Below are 18,043 nucleotides of genomic sequence, written 5' to 3' on the forward strand. Positions count from 1 at the left end.
GGGTTACTGTTGTGTGAATACCATGACACTTCCCAGCTCTGCGTGCCACAGGATGAATGTATAAAATGGTCGAGCCATTGGATTGGTGGACCTCATTGGAATCGATATACGGACTATTGATATAGAGGAAAACCTAGTGGCATAGGTGCTGATATGATGAGACTGCATTCCAAAATATCGCATGCTTGAAATAAGCAAAACACCAGAAAAGGATTTCGGATGTATTAACTGTATTTTGTCCACCTATTGATTGGCATAATTTATTGAACTACAACTTTCGTATCATACTAAAACTTTCACTTACTCTGACTGACAAACATAGGTGACTACACGGACAGAGAGAAAAATATTTCAGAGAGGCAATTCGAAAACCGGACATTTTCGATAACATATGTACGTGAAACTAAGCTTATGACAACATAGAAAAGTAGCACTAGAACACTTAACAGCACTGTTGTTTCTGCTTACTTACTTCCTATAAAGTGGTTAATAATGCAGTTATAAATACAAATGACTTGTCATCCCAGGGATGGATTTTGGTTCACTTTTAGCGACGTACAAACGGTGTGGGTTTTTTGGAGCGTTTTGGCTTAGATGTGTTGTTATTGGTTTCAAACCGGGTCCAACAGGTTCAGAGGGGTGCATTCTCAATGCCAGGCGAACACTACGTGAGCCATGATAAGATATCCTGTCGTTACTATCACACTAACCAACATGATGGGGAATCCAAGTCTGGGAAAAAGGAAATGCGATTAACATTGAATTCTTGGAGATTGGAAATTTAGATGACGAAACTCACTTAAAATAGTCCATGAAACTGAACCGATAGCCGTGCTGTTCCGCTATTCCAGCGCAAATCACGTTGGCTGAAGCACCAACCAGTGTTCCGTTGCCTACAATAGAATCAAGCTTAGTATAGAAGGTATGGGATATTGAATGTCTGAACCTACCTCCCAAACAAGGACCGAAAGCCAAAGCCCAAACCAGCGGTTGCAGAGGAAGGCCTAGGGTCGACTTCTCCGACAGAGCCACCACGATCTTGACCATCATGGCCGTCACCGGTATGCTGTCTACGAACGCCGAAGTCAGGGCCGAAATCCACAGAATAATTATTATGGCCACCGCCAGCCTTAAATCCTCCGATACCGATTGGATAATTGACTCCGTAGCATGACCGATCCAGTCGATCAGTCCCATCCGTTCAACGGCCTCCATCAGTGTGAACATGGCAGCAAAGAAGAGCAGTGTTGGCCATTCGATACGCGACAGAACGGCGTCCATGTCGTTTCTGCAAAAACAGAAATGTTTATTCTAGTCTAATACCTTGATTCGGTGCTGGTAGTAGGTCGACTCTATTACGTGACTATGCTATAGGTTCTGCAGGAACCAAACCGTCCACCCTACTTTTCATAATGTAACAGTGTTAAAAATATTCTTGGAAAAATGTCTAGTCAGATTCTACGAGGTATTAAATTTTTATCTTCTGGTTTAGGTTACTTTTTCTTTACATGATTCCTGTTTGCCTGTTTCTTTTCAGGCAAAAGGTCTCTAAAGATCCATTTTCAAAACACCCAGTCGCTACCAGCCGCATGATTTCATCTATATGACGTACTTATCGGAGATGATCAGCAAGAGCATCACACCCAGCAACGCTGCCCACCCAGAAGACATTCGCCGAAGTTCCGGAATGGACTCGAGGAAGAACAGCGAAATGATGAAGGCACACACCACTCCGGACTTTATCAGCAGTCCCTTGTTCTTGATGGGGTGTTCCTTCTGCAGTTCCTCCAAGGTCGTTCGGTACAGATCCTCCGGCACGCTGCCTTTGGTCATTTTCTTCTTCAGCTCATGCCGCAGCAGCCGAACCTTCTTCATCAACGTTTCCCGCACGATGTTGGCATCCTTCGAATACGGGGGAATCTTGCCAGCAGCCCGTTCCCAAACCTTGATGTTGCGTCTCAGCTCCTTCAGTTCCTTAGGCTCGTGCATTCGAAGGTTATTGATGTTCTTGTACTTCAGTCGCAGATGGATGTTTGTTGCAATTACGACTATGATCACGCCGACCATCATGTGAGCAGTAAAGGTCAAAAATGTAACACCCTGAAGAGAAAAGATTGATTAGGTCGAAGTATTGGAGGTTTGATACGACTAGGCAACTCACGTGTTTCAAAATGTACTGGTTCGACGTGATGATGATGTTTGGTGGATCGCCTACCGGGGTCATCGTTCCTCCGATATTGGCGTGGACGGTAATGGCCATCAGCACCGGTACCGGATTCATGTCCATGACCTCGCATAATCTGGAATGATGTAGATATTGCTTATAATTAGCATAGAAATAGAAGGGAAGAGAGCAGAACCTCCCCCATAATGATGTAGGTTATCCCCAGATTTTTTCATGATGTTAAACTCACAATTGCTTGTCACTTTCCTTACAGGACATTTACCAACCAATTCCCTTCATGGGAAGAGTGGATATCTGACTATTTGGAAAGAAGTATATCGAACACACTGATGGCTGATGGCTGAAGGTAGAGCTGGTGCTGGTGTATATTCTAGTGAGCTAAAGCTGAATCAGTTTTACTCACTTGGAAGACACTGCACTGTTTTTCAGGCAGACATATTTGCTCTATCATTGCTGCAGCATAGACATATCAGCACTTCAACAGCACGTATTGAGCAAAGTCAAATACTTCTGTTCAGATAGTCAGGCTGCCATAAAAGCTCTTGCTTCAGCCAACTCAAGGTCGAAGCTTGTTATTCCATGTCGAAATCAAATTGAGGAACCGAATTCAGTCAACACTGTAAACCATGCATGGGTGCCTGGCCATTCTTCCATCGCTGGAAATGAATTGGTAGATGAGCTAGCTCGCGATGGAGCATCGCATGACTTCATTGGCCCTGAGCCAGCTGTTCCAATTTCGATGTGCTGGGTGAAGCTTCATTCTTGTATTCTTGTACTCACAATTATTGGGCGGCAACTATTGGAATAGTTTGGAGTCGTGTCGTCAAACAAAATTGTACATTACTGATCCATCTCAAAGGGTGGCAATAGTAGTTTACGGAACAAGTTGCAGAATGATGATTTTTACAGCACGAGTTGTAAATTTGTCCAACGAGGCTTGCCGAGTAGGATAATTCCGACGAGTGCTGTAAACATCGAGTTCTGCAACGAGTTACGTACAACATTTTTTGCAATTTCTTAGAAGATCACTTGAGGCTATCAGAAATCATATCGCAATACATTCACCATTGTTTTACAATTTCTGAAAAAAATGTTTTGCTATGATTCATTACGCAACTGGTTTCAGTTGCGTAATGACTATTCCCGTACTGCAACTTCAGTGCAGGAAAGTGGGCCGTATCATGACAGATTGGCGTGATGAAAAACAGCATATTACGATGAGAATTTGCAAAAAGTATTTAACAAGTCTGTCAAAGCAGAATGGCAGGCTCTTGGTCAGAGCATTGACAGGCCTTTGCCGACTCAACTATAACATGGCAAATATTCAGCGTGCTGACTCATTTGTGTGTGATAGTTATGATTCCGATTTTGGGACATCGTATTATGTTACTGTACAGTTTTTGCGCAACTGCGATTTCAATTACTTGTAAAACACTTATTACATTAAATAGCTTTCAGAAGCCTGAATCTTCAGGACATTCTGTTATTCTTTACCCGCTGTGGTAATGAGCTATAGGATCACTTTTGACTCATGCGTATTGCAGCACCGTTTATAGGCGCTGTGGTATGATGCTCTCATTTAGCTTATGCGATTTTCCCTCTTCAAGAGACCCCATTCCTATTTCCTCCCATCATTCCCTTCCCTTTCCTCTCCCATCGGGTAATTGATTGAATACACGGTAAAAAATAAGCACGATGCTATCAATAGTTCTGCACCTGGATTTGCACTACTGTTAAATCATGACAATATCAAGGTAACAGCACCTGAATTCAACGTTGTATGTTTTGATTTGAAATAAAATAAACGTTTCCGCCTAACCCAGATTTTGAAAGAAGACAATTTACACCGTCTTCAGCACATAGGCTGCACAGACTGAACGATCACTAACATTAGGCAACGGACAACACGAAATACCCAGTAGTCCAATGATGGATTTTTTGTTTGACGAAAAGTTTCCACCGACTGGAGCGGGAATCGAACCCCCACTTCGTGGCACAGTACGCCTAAACGACTGACGCCGCTAACCGCAAGGCCACGAAGCCCTTCAATCTTCGAATCGCAAATCTTGTATCTTACCTCGACACCAACTCGCATCTGTTGAAAGATGGTGAATTGATCGCAATCAGTTTCTACAACGAGCTGTCAATGAGTGCTTTCATACAAAAACATTATGTTCAAAATCAACGACTTTTCACTTCAGAGTCTAGTGCGAGAGACAGTAGAGCAAATCCAAAATTATAACTTTTCAAATCATGGTGATTGGTGTTTTGAATTGAGTCAAGTGATCAATCCATTCAATCGAACGTGTTGATTTTTTACCGTGTAAGCTCAAATATGGCAATGGCAAAAATCTCCCAATTGGCGAGGAACGTGCCTTTAGAGCCGGCCTTCTGATGCATGATACGTGATAGATGGGATGGTGATGGAATATTAGTGTGTAAAGATTGTTGTTTCTAAGGACCGAGAATACCTCTGCATCTCCACAATCACCAAGGAAGGGGTGTTTATTAGTGAAAAAGGAAATAGATCTGGGAATCATATTTGATCGGTGGGGTGAGCCATGGACAAGACAATTGTTACTTAAAACCTGAGAGAGACTCGCGAAGAGGAAAAATATCAACGTCATATGCAGCCCAGATTCCCCTCTCACGAAAAGTCAAATGCAGCCCACCGTTTTTATGGCTGAAAAAGTGAAAAGTATTGTGTTCAAAATAAACTGTTATTAAAAACCTCAGTCGGCGGAGCAGTTTTTTCCAAAGTTGCTGATAAATCTAAGCAGAAGATTAAATATTTCTAATGTCTGCTACGTTTGCTGGCGTGAAATTTCACTCAAACGGCTATTTATGATTCGATGTCATGCAAACTCAATCATATTTTGCTGAGAGGTGCATGTGAGAGTTTGAACAGCATGCGCATAATTGGTATAAACACAAAGTGGAATAAGAAAAAAAACTCAGCAATCACAGAAAAAGAAGACCGTCTTCGCGAGTCTCGTCTCAGCTTAAAACTAGTTTCGCATTTTTGTCTCGTGGTTCATATCTGGCATTTGATCGTATTCCATTTATGAAAATCCCTGAGCGAATAGTTGTTTAAAAATCCTGGAGGAATTCTACACGATTTCCTTGAAGAAAAATCTCTGAATAATACCAAATAGGAATTCACTGAGAAATCTCTGCAAAGATCTCTATAGACCCAAGTAACACCAAACATTATAACATTGCACGTATTCTACTGCATATCAACAATACTGATGCGACATTACTTTTATTCGATAAATTACAAGAGCTGTCAAGCAAAAGAGCATTCACGCTACATTACAAATCTATCAATGCACTAATATTACTTTATGAATTGCTTGGTTGCTTTATAAACATTCTTGCATTAGTTCGACTAACGGCTGTAAGTCTACCATTAAAGTAGTTTATAAGTCACTTTTAAACTACTTTAATGGTAGACTTACGGAATGCAGCTGCTCTATATAAGCAATGATATAATGCTCCATGGTGACTTGGGGAGCTACCTGCAAATATTGATAAAATGATTCCTAGAGTAATTTTTAAATCCCTTTAAGAATTTCTTAAGTAATCCCTGGAGTGTTAGATAATTTTTTGATAACTAAAGGAAATATAGGAACCCATATCAATTCCCAGAAAAAAATATGAATGAGTGCTGGAGTCCCTGGATAAATTACTGAAAGAGTAGAAAAATTAAAAAAAAAATATCTGAAAAATTGTAAAAAAAAAATATTTCTCGATGATATGTTTTTCATGGAAGGGCAATTGAGGAATTTTGAAGGAATGTATGGACAATTCCCACAATATAGTTTTGGAATAGTATCTCATGGAATTTTCCGAATCTAAAAACTCCAAAGAAGTTTCCTAAAAAGAAAAATCCCGGCGAAATATCTTAGCAGATATGTTGTGTAGTTTCTGGAGGAATCTTTTGAAGAGTTCTTGTTCGAATCCCTGGGAAAATTTTACAATGATTCTTTGTAAATTTTATTTAGGAAGTTTCTAAAAAAAATGTAAAAGAAAGTTCTAAGCGATAACATGTAGAGACATCTTAGACAAATATTTTGGAAAAGCCTCCAAGGAAAACTTAAGGAATGTGTGATATTATCTATACAGGAATTCCGAGAAAAAAATATACACGAACGAATGGGGCATCTCGTTTTTTTTCTGTGCTATTTTTGTTGAATTCATGAATCTTTAAAATTTCAGAAGACACCAGGAAAACAATTACCCATTTTTGAAATAATCACCTATTAAACCTCTTAAAATATCCTCACTGTGTACTTATTTCTATGCTTGTAGAACATTTGTTTAGGAATCCCAGATAATTCTGATATCTTGTGGGAGAAATGTACAAGTGACAATATTAATCAATAAATGGAAAATAGTTGCACAGAGATTTAATGAATCGGGCTTGGGATTAGCTTACCATTGTCAATGTGCACAGATCGAAAGATTTAAATTCAAAAGTCTATACCAACGCCGGCCACGGCCTCACGGCCATCCGGGAAGGCAAGGAATGTTAGTAAAACAATAGGACGGTTCAAAAACAAAAACGTTTGAAAATCCAATCTCCCATATCTTTCTCACCATCTTTACCATAAAAATAGTGTTCTGTGAAATTTTCATGGCTATGGAGAAGTTTAAAAAAAATGCACCAAACACGTGAGTGCTCGAAGTTTAAACTCATCATCCTAAAGTGAAAACTCATTCTTCAAATCATAATAAAGAAATTTGCTGAAGAGAGCAACTCAAAAAATTTGCATAGAAAAGATGGTTCAAAGAAGTGGGAGATTGGATTTTAAAGCTTTTGTAAATTCTGAATCATCCTAGTAAGACAACCATTGTTACTAGAGACCGAAAAGTCTTTTGCATATCCACTGTAATAGTTGTCATGGAAAGGATTTTGGGTTAGTGGGATAAGGTAAGGATCTGGGAGTCACCTATGACTGGTGATAGATCCATGATATGAACAGTACCTGCATAGGTTCGGGCACTCAAAATCTCCTGTGTGCCCCAATTGTGCGGGTGTGGAGGAAACAGCGGAGCATGTCGTGTTCGATTGCCCGCGTTTCATTGTTGTGATAGATCCCCAGTGAACCACGTATCGCATAAGAATGTGTATCCAAAATCACATATTCGTACGTCAAAAATCAGAATCGCACAAGATGTCAGATAAAACGTTATCAATATCAACACAAGTTGTATATAAATCCCCAATACGATTCACTAACGACAATCTGTGTTGACAGCAAAACATATCGTAAATGGTGCAACATAGAATAGCGTTAAGTTGTATAAACTGACAGATCTTATATCAAACCAGAAAGCATCGTATGAAATCGCAATAACTTAGCAAAAATTGCCACCAAAACTTGATATCTGCTGACGATGGGCCTCAAAAAACAACAAAGCAATTGTCGCTGTACAAGAAATATGCATTAATATTGGCAAAAAATCACTGCTCTTATATGTATCTCTTGGTGGTACAGTGGTAATTCAGAGGTCCCGCGTTCGAGCCTTTTTTTATTTTCATCCAAATTTTGTGACATGGTATATCTGATCGCAGAAAGTCTGAAAAAGTCGTGCCAAGTACGCATATAGCCTCCACTTTGGTAGGTATATAGCCTTTTCATGCTTTATTTACGATTGAATTGAATCATATAGAATGATGTATAACAAAAGTTATACCAACCAAAATGTTGAGTGGGGCACTTGCTTAAACATTGACAAATAATCCTAGGTGGTACAGTGGTGTGCGGTTTATAACCCGAAGGTCTCGCGTTCGAGGCTTGCTGGAAACAAGTTTTGTTTGTTTTCATCAACATTTTGTGGGATCGTATATCTGATCGCAGAAAGCTTAGCTTAGCTTAGCTTAGCTTAGACTGACTACACATATCAATGGTTGCTATTCCGTGATTGACCGAAGTCAGTGAAAATGCACAAAGAATCAACTAGAAGTTTGACTGGGATTGGCCATAATCTTCTTCAGTGTGCATAATTCAGTGCCTCTATTTATACAGGGTCAATAACGGCGCCGGCCACGTCCTTGCAGTCAGGTGGGATTGAGGGAAGGAATGTTAGTGTGTAACCTTTGCTATTTGGAGACCGTGTTTGCCTCTGCATCTCCACAAAGGTTACTGGGAGGGATGTTTGTTAATGGGGAGGATCGTTGGGTCACAGGATTCACTTTGATAAGCAATTAGACCATGATAAATAATTATTTGTGAGATATAAACATGATTATGCCGACACTTGGGGTGACGAACCATTCAAAGTTTGTTGAACAAATACCTAAATGAAACATTCCTAACACTCCTATTCTTATGCCGACACTTACAGTGACGAACCATCCAAAGTTTGTTGAATAAAGTGAACCTTTCGGAAGTCTACACTTGTAGTGTCCAACCATTCAAAGTTTTTTTTATTACAAAAATAAAGGTAAAAAGAAAGGGGTGTTTTGCATAGCATAGCATAGCATAGCATAAACTGACTGTACATGTCAATGGTTGCTACTCCGTGATTGATCGGAACTGGTAAGAATTGCACTACGATCCAAATGAATAAGGGATGGGAGTTTCCGCTTACTCTCGAAGTGCAATTTTAGCAGATCTAATATTATTGATCAATAACGGCGCCGGCCAAGTCCTTACAGTCAGTTGGGATGGGGAAGGAATGTTAGGGTGTAATGATTGTTGCTTCTAGAGACCGAGAATACCTCTGCATCTCCACAATCACCACGGGAAGGGTGTTTATTAGTGAGGAAGGAAAAGATCTGGGAGTCACCTCTGGTCGGTGATGCGATCCATGGACAAGGGGGAAATATACGACTTGTATTTAAAGCTAGTTTTGTATTTTTGTCTCGAGAAGTTTTTGGAAAAATTACGTCAACATCTATAATGTCGAACAATTCAAAAGACGTTTTTATTAATGACGAAAACTGAAAATTACATGTATATATTTTAACTTATATGAAACAGGAATAATGCCGACACTTGTAGTGACGAACCATACATAGTTTGTTTGAAAATTACATATGAGTATTACTGTGCATTTTGTCTCGATATGGTAGAAGTTTTAGAAAATACGTCAACATTCACAATGTCGAACAATTCAAAGGATAATTTTTAATAATGTCAAAAAGAGAAAAATATATGTATATTCAAATTGTATAAGAAAAAAGCATAATGCCGACACCTATAGTGACAAACCATACAAAGTTTGTTTTAATATTACATAAAAGTTACGCTTTCAAGAAAATATGTGTTATCATAAGCATGAAACGAACTCACCAGTTGGCCATCCATTCTCGACTGAACACAAAACTGACACTGACAGCAAAACTTCTTGGCGTCCCGAAAATAAACCGTCTTGCTTGGGCCTTCCCAAATACGTACCCAGCAAGACGCTCCAAAACAAAGGGAAAAAAAAAATCTCCGGCGACGAAAACACGCGCGAAACCGTCAACAAACTCTATCGGACGACGCAAAACCGAACCGTCCTGCTTGGGCTTCTCGAAGCACTACCCAGCAAGACGCTCCAAAACAGGGGGAAAAAATTCTCCGGCAACGAAAACGCGCGAATCCGTCAGCTAAATCAATCGGACGACGCAAAACCGAACTGTCCTGCTTGGGCTTCACAAAGCACTACCCAGCAAGACGCTCCAAAACAGGGGGAAAAAAATTCTCCGGCAACGAAAACGCGCGAATCCGTCAGCTAAATCAATCGGACGACGCAAAACCGAACTGTCCTGCTTGGGCTTCTCGAAGCACTACCCAGCAAGACGCTCCAAAACAGGGGGAAAAAATTCTCCGGCAACGAAAACGCGCGAATCCGTCAGCTAAATCAATCGGACGACGCAAAACCGAACTCCGTATATCTGATCGCAGAAAGTCTGAAAAAGTCGTGCCAAGTACGCATATAGCCTCCACTTTTGTAGGTATATAGCCTTTTCATGCATTATATACGATTGAATTGGATCATATAGAATGATGTATAACAAAAGTTATACCAACCAAAATGTTGACTGGGTCGTATGCTCGCTACATGCGAAGGCATGTCCCCCGACAACATAATAGAGAAAATGTGTGCGGATGCCGAGTGCTGTAATGCAGTATCTACGGCTATCACTCACATTATGTTAGAATTGGCTGCAGAATCAGAACCGATCAAGAGTTGACTGCAGAAGATTGGCCCTAACGAGGCAGATCCCTCGTAACATTGTTAAAGTCGGCTAGGAGAAGCAGTTTGCCTAGGCTACTTCTGCTACATGTGTTGTGCTATATGCACTAAGGTGGTTCAAAAAATCGTTTTTGCTCATTTGGATGAAAACTGAGACTGCACAAACCCTTAAAAGTTTGTATGGGAATTACTATGAGGAAAGCAAACAATTTATTTAATCGGTTATAGTGTTTGCCCATGTGCAATTAAGGGTTAGAGCAACGCTGATACTGTTAGATACATTTATCAGCTACAACTTTGCCGAAGACCGTTTTCTAATCGGATGTCTCCGTAATTAGTTATTGAATTATATTCAACCGGATTTTTTTAACAGTGCTCATTTATCTTTTGAACAGGCAACATTACTGCACCTGGCGCAAAAGACAGCACAGACAAATTATGGCTATGTTTTACTGCATATATCCAGTCATGCCTGCAGAGCAGCTCAATTATTATAGCCAAAGATTTCCAACTCAAACAAAAATCAATAACAAATTACGATTTAAAAACGGTCTTCGGTAAAGTTGTAGTTGATCAATGTATCCAACAATATCAGCATTGTTCTGCAAACACTATAACCGATTGAATAAATTGCTTGCTTCTCTCATGGTAACTCCCATACAAACTTTGAATGGCTTGTGCAATCTCAGTTTGCGGTGGAGGAACACAGGTACACAGGTGCGGAGCGAAAACCACCATAATATGCAATCGTATCAAAAACAGTGTTTCTTAATCTGCTCAATGTGCACGACGATATGTACAATATAATAGATCTGAAGTTGTCACAAAAACGACGAAGTTATGATTATTGCAGTGGAAATTAAATCTCCGACACCGAAATATGCTGGGACCCTCCAGAAAAAGAATCTTAACTACGCCAATGTTGAACAATTGATCAAAAAGATTGAGAAGAAATACAGTATAACACGTACCTTATAGTTATTGGAGCCATCAGAAGCACCGTAGTTACATTGTCCAGGAAAGAAGAGATCAGAGTAGTACATATGCATAAACAGTGAATAAGGTTCCAAATTTTACCGTTGGTAATCTGTAACGAATGACACAATACAGTTTATCCCATTAGATGCCAAGACTTCCCAAACACTCACCTTATAGATATAAACAGCCAAAAAGTCAAAAATGCCCGTCTCTGCCAGGATGGCCACCAAGATCATCATCGAAAACAGCAACAGGATCGTCTCCACGTCGATCCAGCCGACAATGTCCTCCATCGTGGGCCGATCATCCAGAGCCGCCAGGATCGAGATGGCCAGTGTCGATGCGATCACTGCCGCAAACGTCCGATGAACCACCTCCCAGATGATCAAAGCGTACAAGAAAATCAATACAAATGCAGCGTAGATCACTCCTATGTCTCGATTGACGGGACTCTGATCATACTTTACACTAATTGGGAAACTAGCCTTTATATTGCTCTTAACCATCATCCGGACCGCGCTACTCTGCGCATGAATCCGCTCGAAATTGTTATCGCTGATATCGAAGCTGTGCTGCTTCTTAATGATTGGCGCACTGTCAAACAGATATGGATGAACGATGGGTACGTGCCAGGGATCGCTAATATTGTGCACAGAATCCGAATTCAGCAGTTCACTATCATTACCCTCCAGAGTCGACGTGAGCGATTGCAAGTAAATGGTCAAATAGTGCTCCGTAATGTTGGTGTATTGCTCACCGAGAAACGTTCCCTCGAAGGAGAACTTAACCTTGGAACTGAGTGGTAACTTGGGCAGGATATAGGGCCTAGTTTTGCCGGCCGGAATCGACAGTTGCTTGGCGTGGACCAGTTTTTCGTCCTTGACCACCAGGAAAGCGATGATCACCATCCACGTGATGAACAGGCAGATGATCTTGGAGTACTTGCGGAAGGGATGATCCTCGTCCAGGTGGTTTTGTCCGGTGTCGATGTCCTCGTGCTTCGGTGGAGTAATGTTGCCGATGTAGTGCCCCGCCAGGTGATGCACGTGCGGCTTCGGAATTTCCCTGATAGGATCAGAAAAGTTGGATGTCAAAAATTGCCATTTCAAATAAATGCCTCAAGTATTCAGTATTTGATACGTTTATGGTTTCTTTTATAAGATGCAAACATATCTTCTTAAGATGCAAAGCCCACAAAAATCTATGCATATTTTGTCATCCAAATATTTTTCAAACCAGTGATGGTAAGATTTTTATCTAACTGCGAAAACGAAATTTGACAAAACGTTATAACACTAACGAAAACAACTTTCAGAAATCAATAAGTAAAATTTTTCATCCTGGTGCGAGTATGGACAGTAAAAGCTTATTACCCACCCAATCGCTAAAATGACAGCCGAGAAATGTGGTGGAGGGTTACAGTTTACCAAAATGTTAAATGATGTTACACATATTTACAAAAATTTTAAATGTGTTCCCGCGTAATGCCAACCAAGTGTAAATAATTATATTCTGACACTAATCCCACTTACTTCTTCTCCTTAATGTGCTCCAGCTCCTTGTTGACACCCTGCTCGTTGGTGACATTGATGGTGATGAACTCGTTTCCGTTATCCTCATCGTCCTCATCCTCCTCTTCCTCCCCGTCCTCGTCGTCATCCATCGGTTGTATATCCGGAAAGGAATCCTCGTGGTCATCGCCTGTGGGTCGATTGATAAACAGAGAAATGGGGCACTGTGTTAACACCATTCGAATATGAATACGATTCCAAAACGCCTACAAGCTCGAACTGCGTGTGAGCAACAGAAATATGAAGCTAAATTCTAGAAGGAAAAAAACATGTCTATTATATTGGGATCATCGATTCCTATGGAGCCGATACATCAAAATTTATGACGCATATCATGACGCTTTCGGACCCTCTTCAAACCGAAACGAAACTTTTGTAGAGCCATTATTGCACCGAAGCTTTGGTATCGGTTTGATGGGGGCTTACTAATGCTAAACGATCAAATCGAACCCAATCCCACACGAAAGGTCATCTCGTCGGCGTTGGCATTTGTTTGCTTATCCGATGTATGAATCCATGGGTTCGGACTACCAGTCGATGCTATCAAATGCTTGTATAGAATACATTGAAACCTCCATTTACGCCCATCCATTTTTTTTTAATTTAGGGATTTTCTGCCGTATGCAGGTTTATCCCCACCCAATGATATTTTGTAAAATGATTTACAACATTGTAACCCATACATATTCTGCTTAGATTTAAGGATTAACGACTACTTAGTTTTATCCAAGAACTTGTAGTACAGATCATCAGAATTACAAACGCAACGAGTTCTCTCAGAACCTTATAAGCATGGATAGTTTCCACAGAGACCCATATAGTTAATTTCTATCCAATTTTAGGTTTTACGAATTTTAAAAACTCTTTTGTAGATAGGTCTTCACATCTACGAGCGCAACCAATATGAATAACATGGCTCGTGAAAATAAATTTTGTCAAGTTTTTAAGGTGGGACAAAAGTTTTTGTTGAGATTTTAAGCTCAACTCAAAATAAATCTTATAAATGGTATTCAAATGAAAGACTTTCACTCCAAAAATAATAGAGATCGATAGAGTTTTGGTAATGTTATGGCCATTTGTTGTTTGTTTGTTTTTGTATTTACGACACTTTACACAAGGAAGTGCAATTTACAATTTGTGGCTATTTGTTAATTTCTGACGTAAAAATTTAAATTTCTGACCTAATTTTCATTTCATGGAACGAAATAAAAATAAATTTTGTGGAGGAATTAAATGTATCGTTTAATAGTGAATTCACGGCTACGCAGTCTTGGAATGATTAAAACGAGTTAATTTTAAATCAACGTTTCGACACTGGGTCACTTTCTTTTCCAGGGAAAATGTAATTTGTTTATTTGTTAACACTAGGAGCCCCGGGATCAGTTGTTTTGATATTTTGATCAGCCATGTTTCAGCAACCGTTTTTCACAATTCTTACACATATCTCATGTTCATATTCCATAGCTTAGTACAATAGGAAACAAATGTTCATAAGGGTGTTTCAATTTCCCCTAAAGCAAATTAATCGAAGCGGCGTTACTCTAGTGTCAAATTGCACCACAAATGTTAATTCAAGGTTTGTCAAACCTGAATTATCCTAGATAACTAGACAAATAATGCATGTAGAGCAAAAAATAATAGTTCAAGCATTCCAAATCAGGAAGATTTGTATCCAGCTTTTTACGCTAGCCTGCTAAAATATTTGAATCACCCTTTTTTGACACTTCGAGCATACACTTTAATTTATATAGCTTAATCTTAGCAATCTTTGTGAAAAAGAAAAATTTCTAACGTTGACGATGTGATGTCGGAGTTTTTCCACTCTTGTTTTCTGAAAACCAAAATTATAATATTTTACAATAATTCCAATGATTTTTCTATCTATTTTAGGTTAAAATGAAGCGGGCATAAGTGCCTGACAGATGATACTACTACCAACTACGAGCTTAACTGGATTTAGATAAAAAAAATGAAGTAATCGATTTTAGTTGATGATGCCGCTGTGCAGTAGACCGCTCAGCAATTCAGTGCAAAGCTAGTTTCATTATTAGGCCAACACTGATGGATGTGATTCAATCTACATTAAAATTAGTGATTCAGTCCACAAACCAAATTTATAAAAAAATATTAAGATATGAAATTACAGTTTCTTTCAAGTTCAAGTCTCGAATTTAGCGATAGCCACTTCATTATATAGCCGGGACAAACCTGCAAACGTTTTTGAATCGCGGGATAAATTTCAGAATTTGTCGGATGGGTCAAACATTTGAGTACATAAGCAATTCTGTTTTTTGTTTTCAACATATTTATGAAACTACATAATCTGGGGTTATATAAAAGTTCAGCTACTTTGCACTTTATTGCTTCCAAAGTTTATGCCCAATATTATTATAGAATCCTGTCTATTTTTGCGTAAGACCCAAGACGTTGCAGTATTACGGTAGATTAATGCTCAGAATTCTATGAATTCCATTCTCTTGTTAGTAGCCATGAGAACTAGTATAGCCAATATAACCTTTTCAGAACAACTTTTCTAAAGCTGGAATATAAGCTGTTTTGTCTGATCCACTTTTAACTCATTTTTTGATGAAGCTTGATGAAGGTAATCCGATAGTAAATTATTAATCAGCTGGTTTTGTCCAATATTGATAGGTACATATTGAAAGTTTCGTTGCTGCGTCAAACATATGTTTTATTATTATGCATAGGTAGTTCTCATGAGGAAGCAGATTATCTGAAATAATTGCCTAAAATGAGATAAAAACATTTTTAAACAAATATATATGATGAGTATGAAAAAATCAAATAACGAAAAACACATCATAACAATTGAGTGAAAATTCTTGACAGTACAATCAACAAACGCAAAAGATTGCCTACTAAGATCTAGCTATAAAATCTATTGGCAAGAAATGTCAAATCCGAATCACCCCTTGTTGTTTTATAGCTAGCGTAAAAAGCTGGTATCCGAATCCATTTAGATGTTATTGATCCCGAAGTTCTGCGTAACTTTTTTTGATCGCGGTGCCCCTAGTGTTAATAAACCTCCGAATGATCTCTGGTTACGCCTGCACTATGGGCGGTTTCCATACGGGCCTATAGCGAAATAATAAGTTTTGTTACTAATAATGCATATAAGCTATTTATGCGATAAACGTTGTGCAAGCCATTATAAATGTTAGAACTTACATAGAAAAGATGATATGAATGATTTAGCGATATTCATGTATTTTCTGAATTAATTTTTGGCTGTTTTTGATAGGAAATGGTTAGAAGTATTGGAAAATTTCAAAAAGCCCTACATCAAAAAAGTGCAAATTTGTGCAGCTAAATTCTTCACGACCCTTTAGTTTGCATCTCAAAGTACCCTTGGAAATAAATTTTAGCCTGGGACAACTCGGGACAAAAAAGTATGGGATGTGTAAAGTTTCGATATAAAATCAAATATATTTTTTTCAGTGCACTCCCCGAATTTTTCCGACCTAAAGTACGAATTTTTATTTCATTTTATTTTTGTTAGATAGCTTTTTGAATAAGCTTTCGGACAATGTATAAAGATCTGTATAAAATATTACGATTATGCAGTATATTGTATTCAATGTGTACCTTGTGTTTGCAATGATTTCTTCATTTTTCTTAAAAACTCTAACTTTGACACACTGTATCAATAAAAATATAAAAGATCTTGCCCTGATATTCCAGGAAGTGTTTACTATGGAATGATGTACAAGAAAAACCTATCAGAACAAGTCATTTTTTCGATTATTGGCCGCCTGATCGCCCATAGTGGCCTGTAAATGCAAAGGCCTTCGTTCAATGAAGTTCTTGTATAACCGCAAACAATCATTGAGCACGAAAATAAATAGGACATATTTTATAGAGTCTGTTGGGGTGTAACTCATTAGCATCAGAAAAAGATCTTTTTTTGGTGACGCTAGTAGATTTAATGTACTCTAAAGAGTTCAAAGGATAACGAGACATATTTAGATTATTACCGAGGATATATGAATGTAGTTACCTATAAGATGTTTCCTTGGCCCATCACAAGCGAGCTGTGCCGAATTTACAAAATACTCAATAGAATTTACGTAAATAGATGGTTCAGTGTACCACGATGTCGAACGCAACAATATCCGAGAGGCAGATAACGTCGGATACGTTATTTTCGACGACATCTGGCCCTTTCTCAAGCGGGCGCGCGTGTTTGCTGCTTCATCCCACCTACCCATCATCGTGGGCATTGACCGACCCCGCGATTGCGTCTGATAGAAGATAGGATTGGTGATGAAACGGAATTGAATCACAAAAGCAACATAATTGATTAACTGATTGGGGTATAACAGAGCAAGATACGCTACAGCCTTATGATTATGAGCTGGTAATTCGTGTTCTAAAAAAATACCATAAACAACGGATTAGTGAGATGAGCGCATTTATTGGACCCGTTGTCAACATTGCAAAAGTCAACGACTTCCTTCCTGCAAAATTGTCCTCAATTTCTAGCGCGCTTACCACGCAAACATCTACTTAGCCCAGTTTCACGTAACCAAGGAGTGCGTTCTGCTAGTAGGGAAGACTGGGGTGACTTCATCTTTTTTTCTTAATGCAGCCCTTCTCTTGACGAGATTTTACACAGACTCTCAGGAAAAGATGTTTGTGTAACATTGTGTTTCGAAGTAGGTACTGCATAAACTTATGAAGAATATAACTTCTTTAGATTCTGAGGAAAAAGGGTGGTTTCAAGTCTCCCCCTATAGATGGGTACTTGGCAGCAATTTGTGCTAGTGAGAGAGAAAGTGCACCACTCCAACATCCGGGCGTCGTGTGGTCTTGTGGAATTGCATCACTTGAATGGTGCCACTTGATGATGACGATGACGATTATTATGGATATGTACGTACATAGGTTCGGTACTTGGATGGGATATGGTAGGGAATGGCGCCTACGACTAATGGATTATTTCATTGCTGATTGGATTGTGCATATGTATCCAATGGTATGTAGTAGCATTCTATTGCCTTCAAGCGTGGGAGCATACCAACAGAAATCATAACATGTGTACTTAAATAAATACAACACACTATAATGCTGCACTACTAATAGACGAACATAATCA

The 18,043-nt window shown here is 39.1% G+C and overlaps 1 protein-coding gene across 9 annotated transcripts in view; it reads right to left on the bottom strand.

Moving 5' to 3' along the window:
* Positions 1-244: 244 nt before the first annotated feature.
* The window catches only part of LOC5569869 (P protein), a 118,725-nt gene continuing 100,926 nt past the window's right edge, over positions 245-18,043 (bottom strand). For all 9 annotated transcript variants that reach the window (XM_021847744.1, XM_021847745.1, XM_021847742.1 and 6 more), the window contains 8 exons: positions 12,889-13,057; positions 11,527-12,421; positions 11,350-11,465; positions 2,162-2,300; positions 1,613-2,100; positions 951-1,288; positions 800-893; positions 245-732 (listed from right to left, as the gene is read on the bottom strand). In XM_021847744.1, the coding sequence (XP_021703436.1) occupies positions 648-732; positions 800-893; positions 951-1,288; positions 1,613-2,100; positions 2,162-2,300; positions 11,350-11,465; positions 11,527-12,421; positions 12,889-13,057 (2,324 nt within the window). In that variant the 3' untranslated portion in view covers positions 245-647. The remainder of the gene's footprint in view (positions 733-799; positions 894-950; positions 1,289-1,612; positions 2,101-2,161; positions 2,301-11,349; positions 11,466-11,526; positions 12,422-12,888; positions 13,058-18,043) is intronic.

This window comes from Aedes aegypti, chromosome 2 (assembly GCF_002204515.2).
Source record: "Aedes aegypti strain LVP_AGWG chromosome 2, AaegL5.0 Primary Assembly, whole genome shotgun sequence".
NCBI classification, from domain to species: Eukaryota; Metazoa; Arthropoda; class Insecta; order Diptera; family Culicidae; genus Aedes; species Aedes aegypti.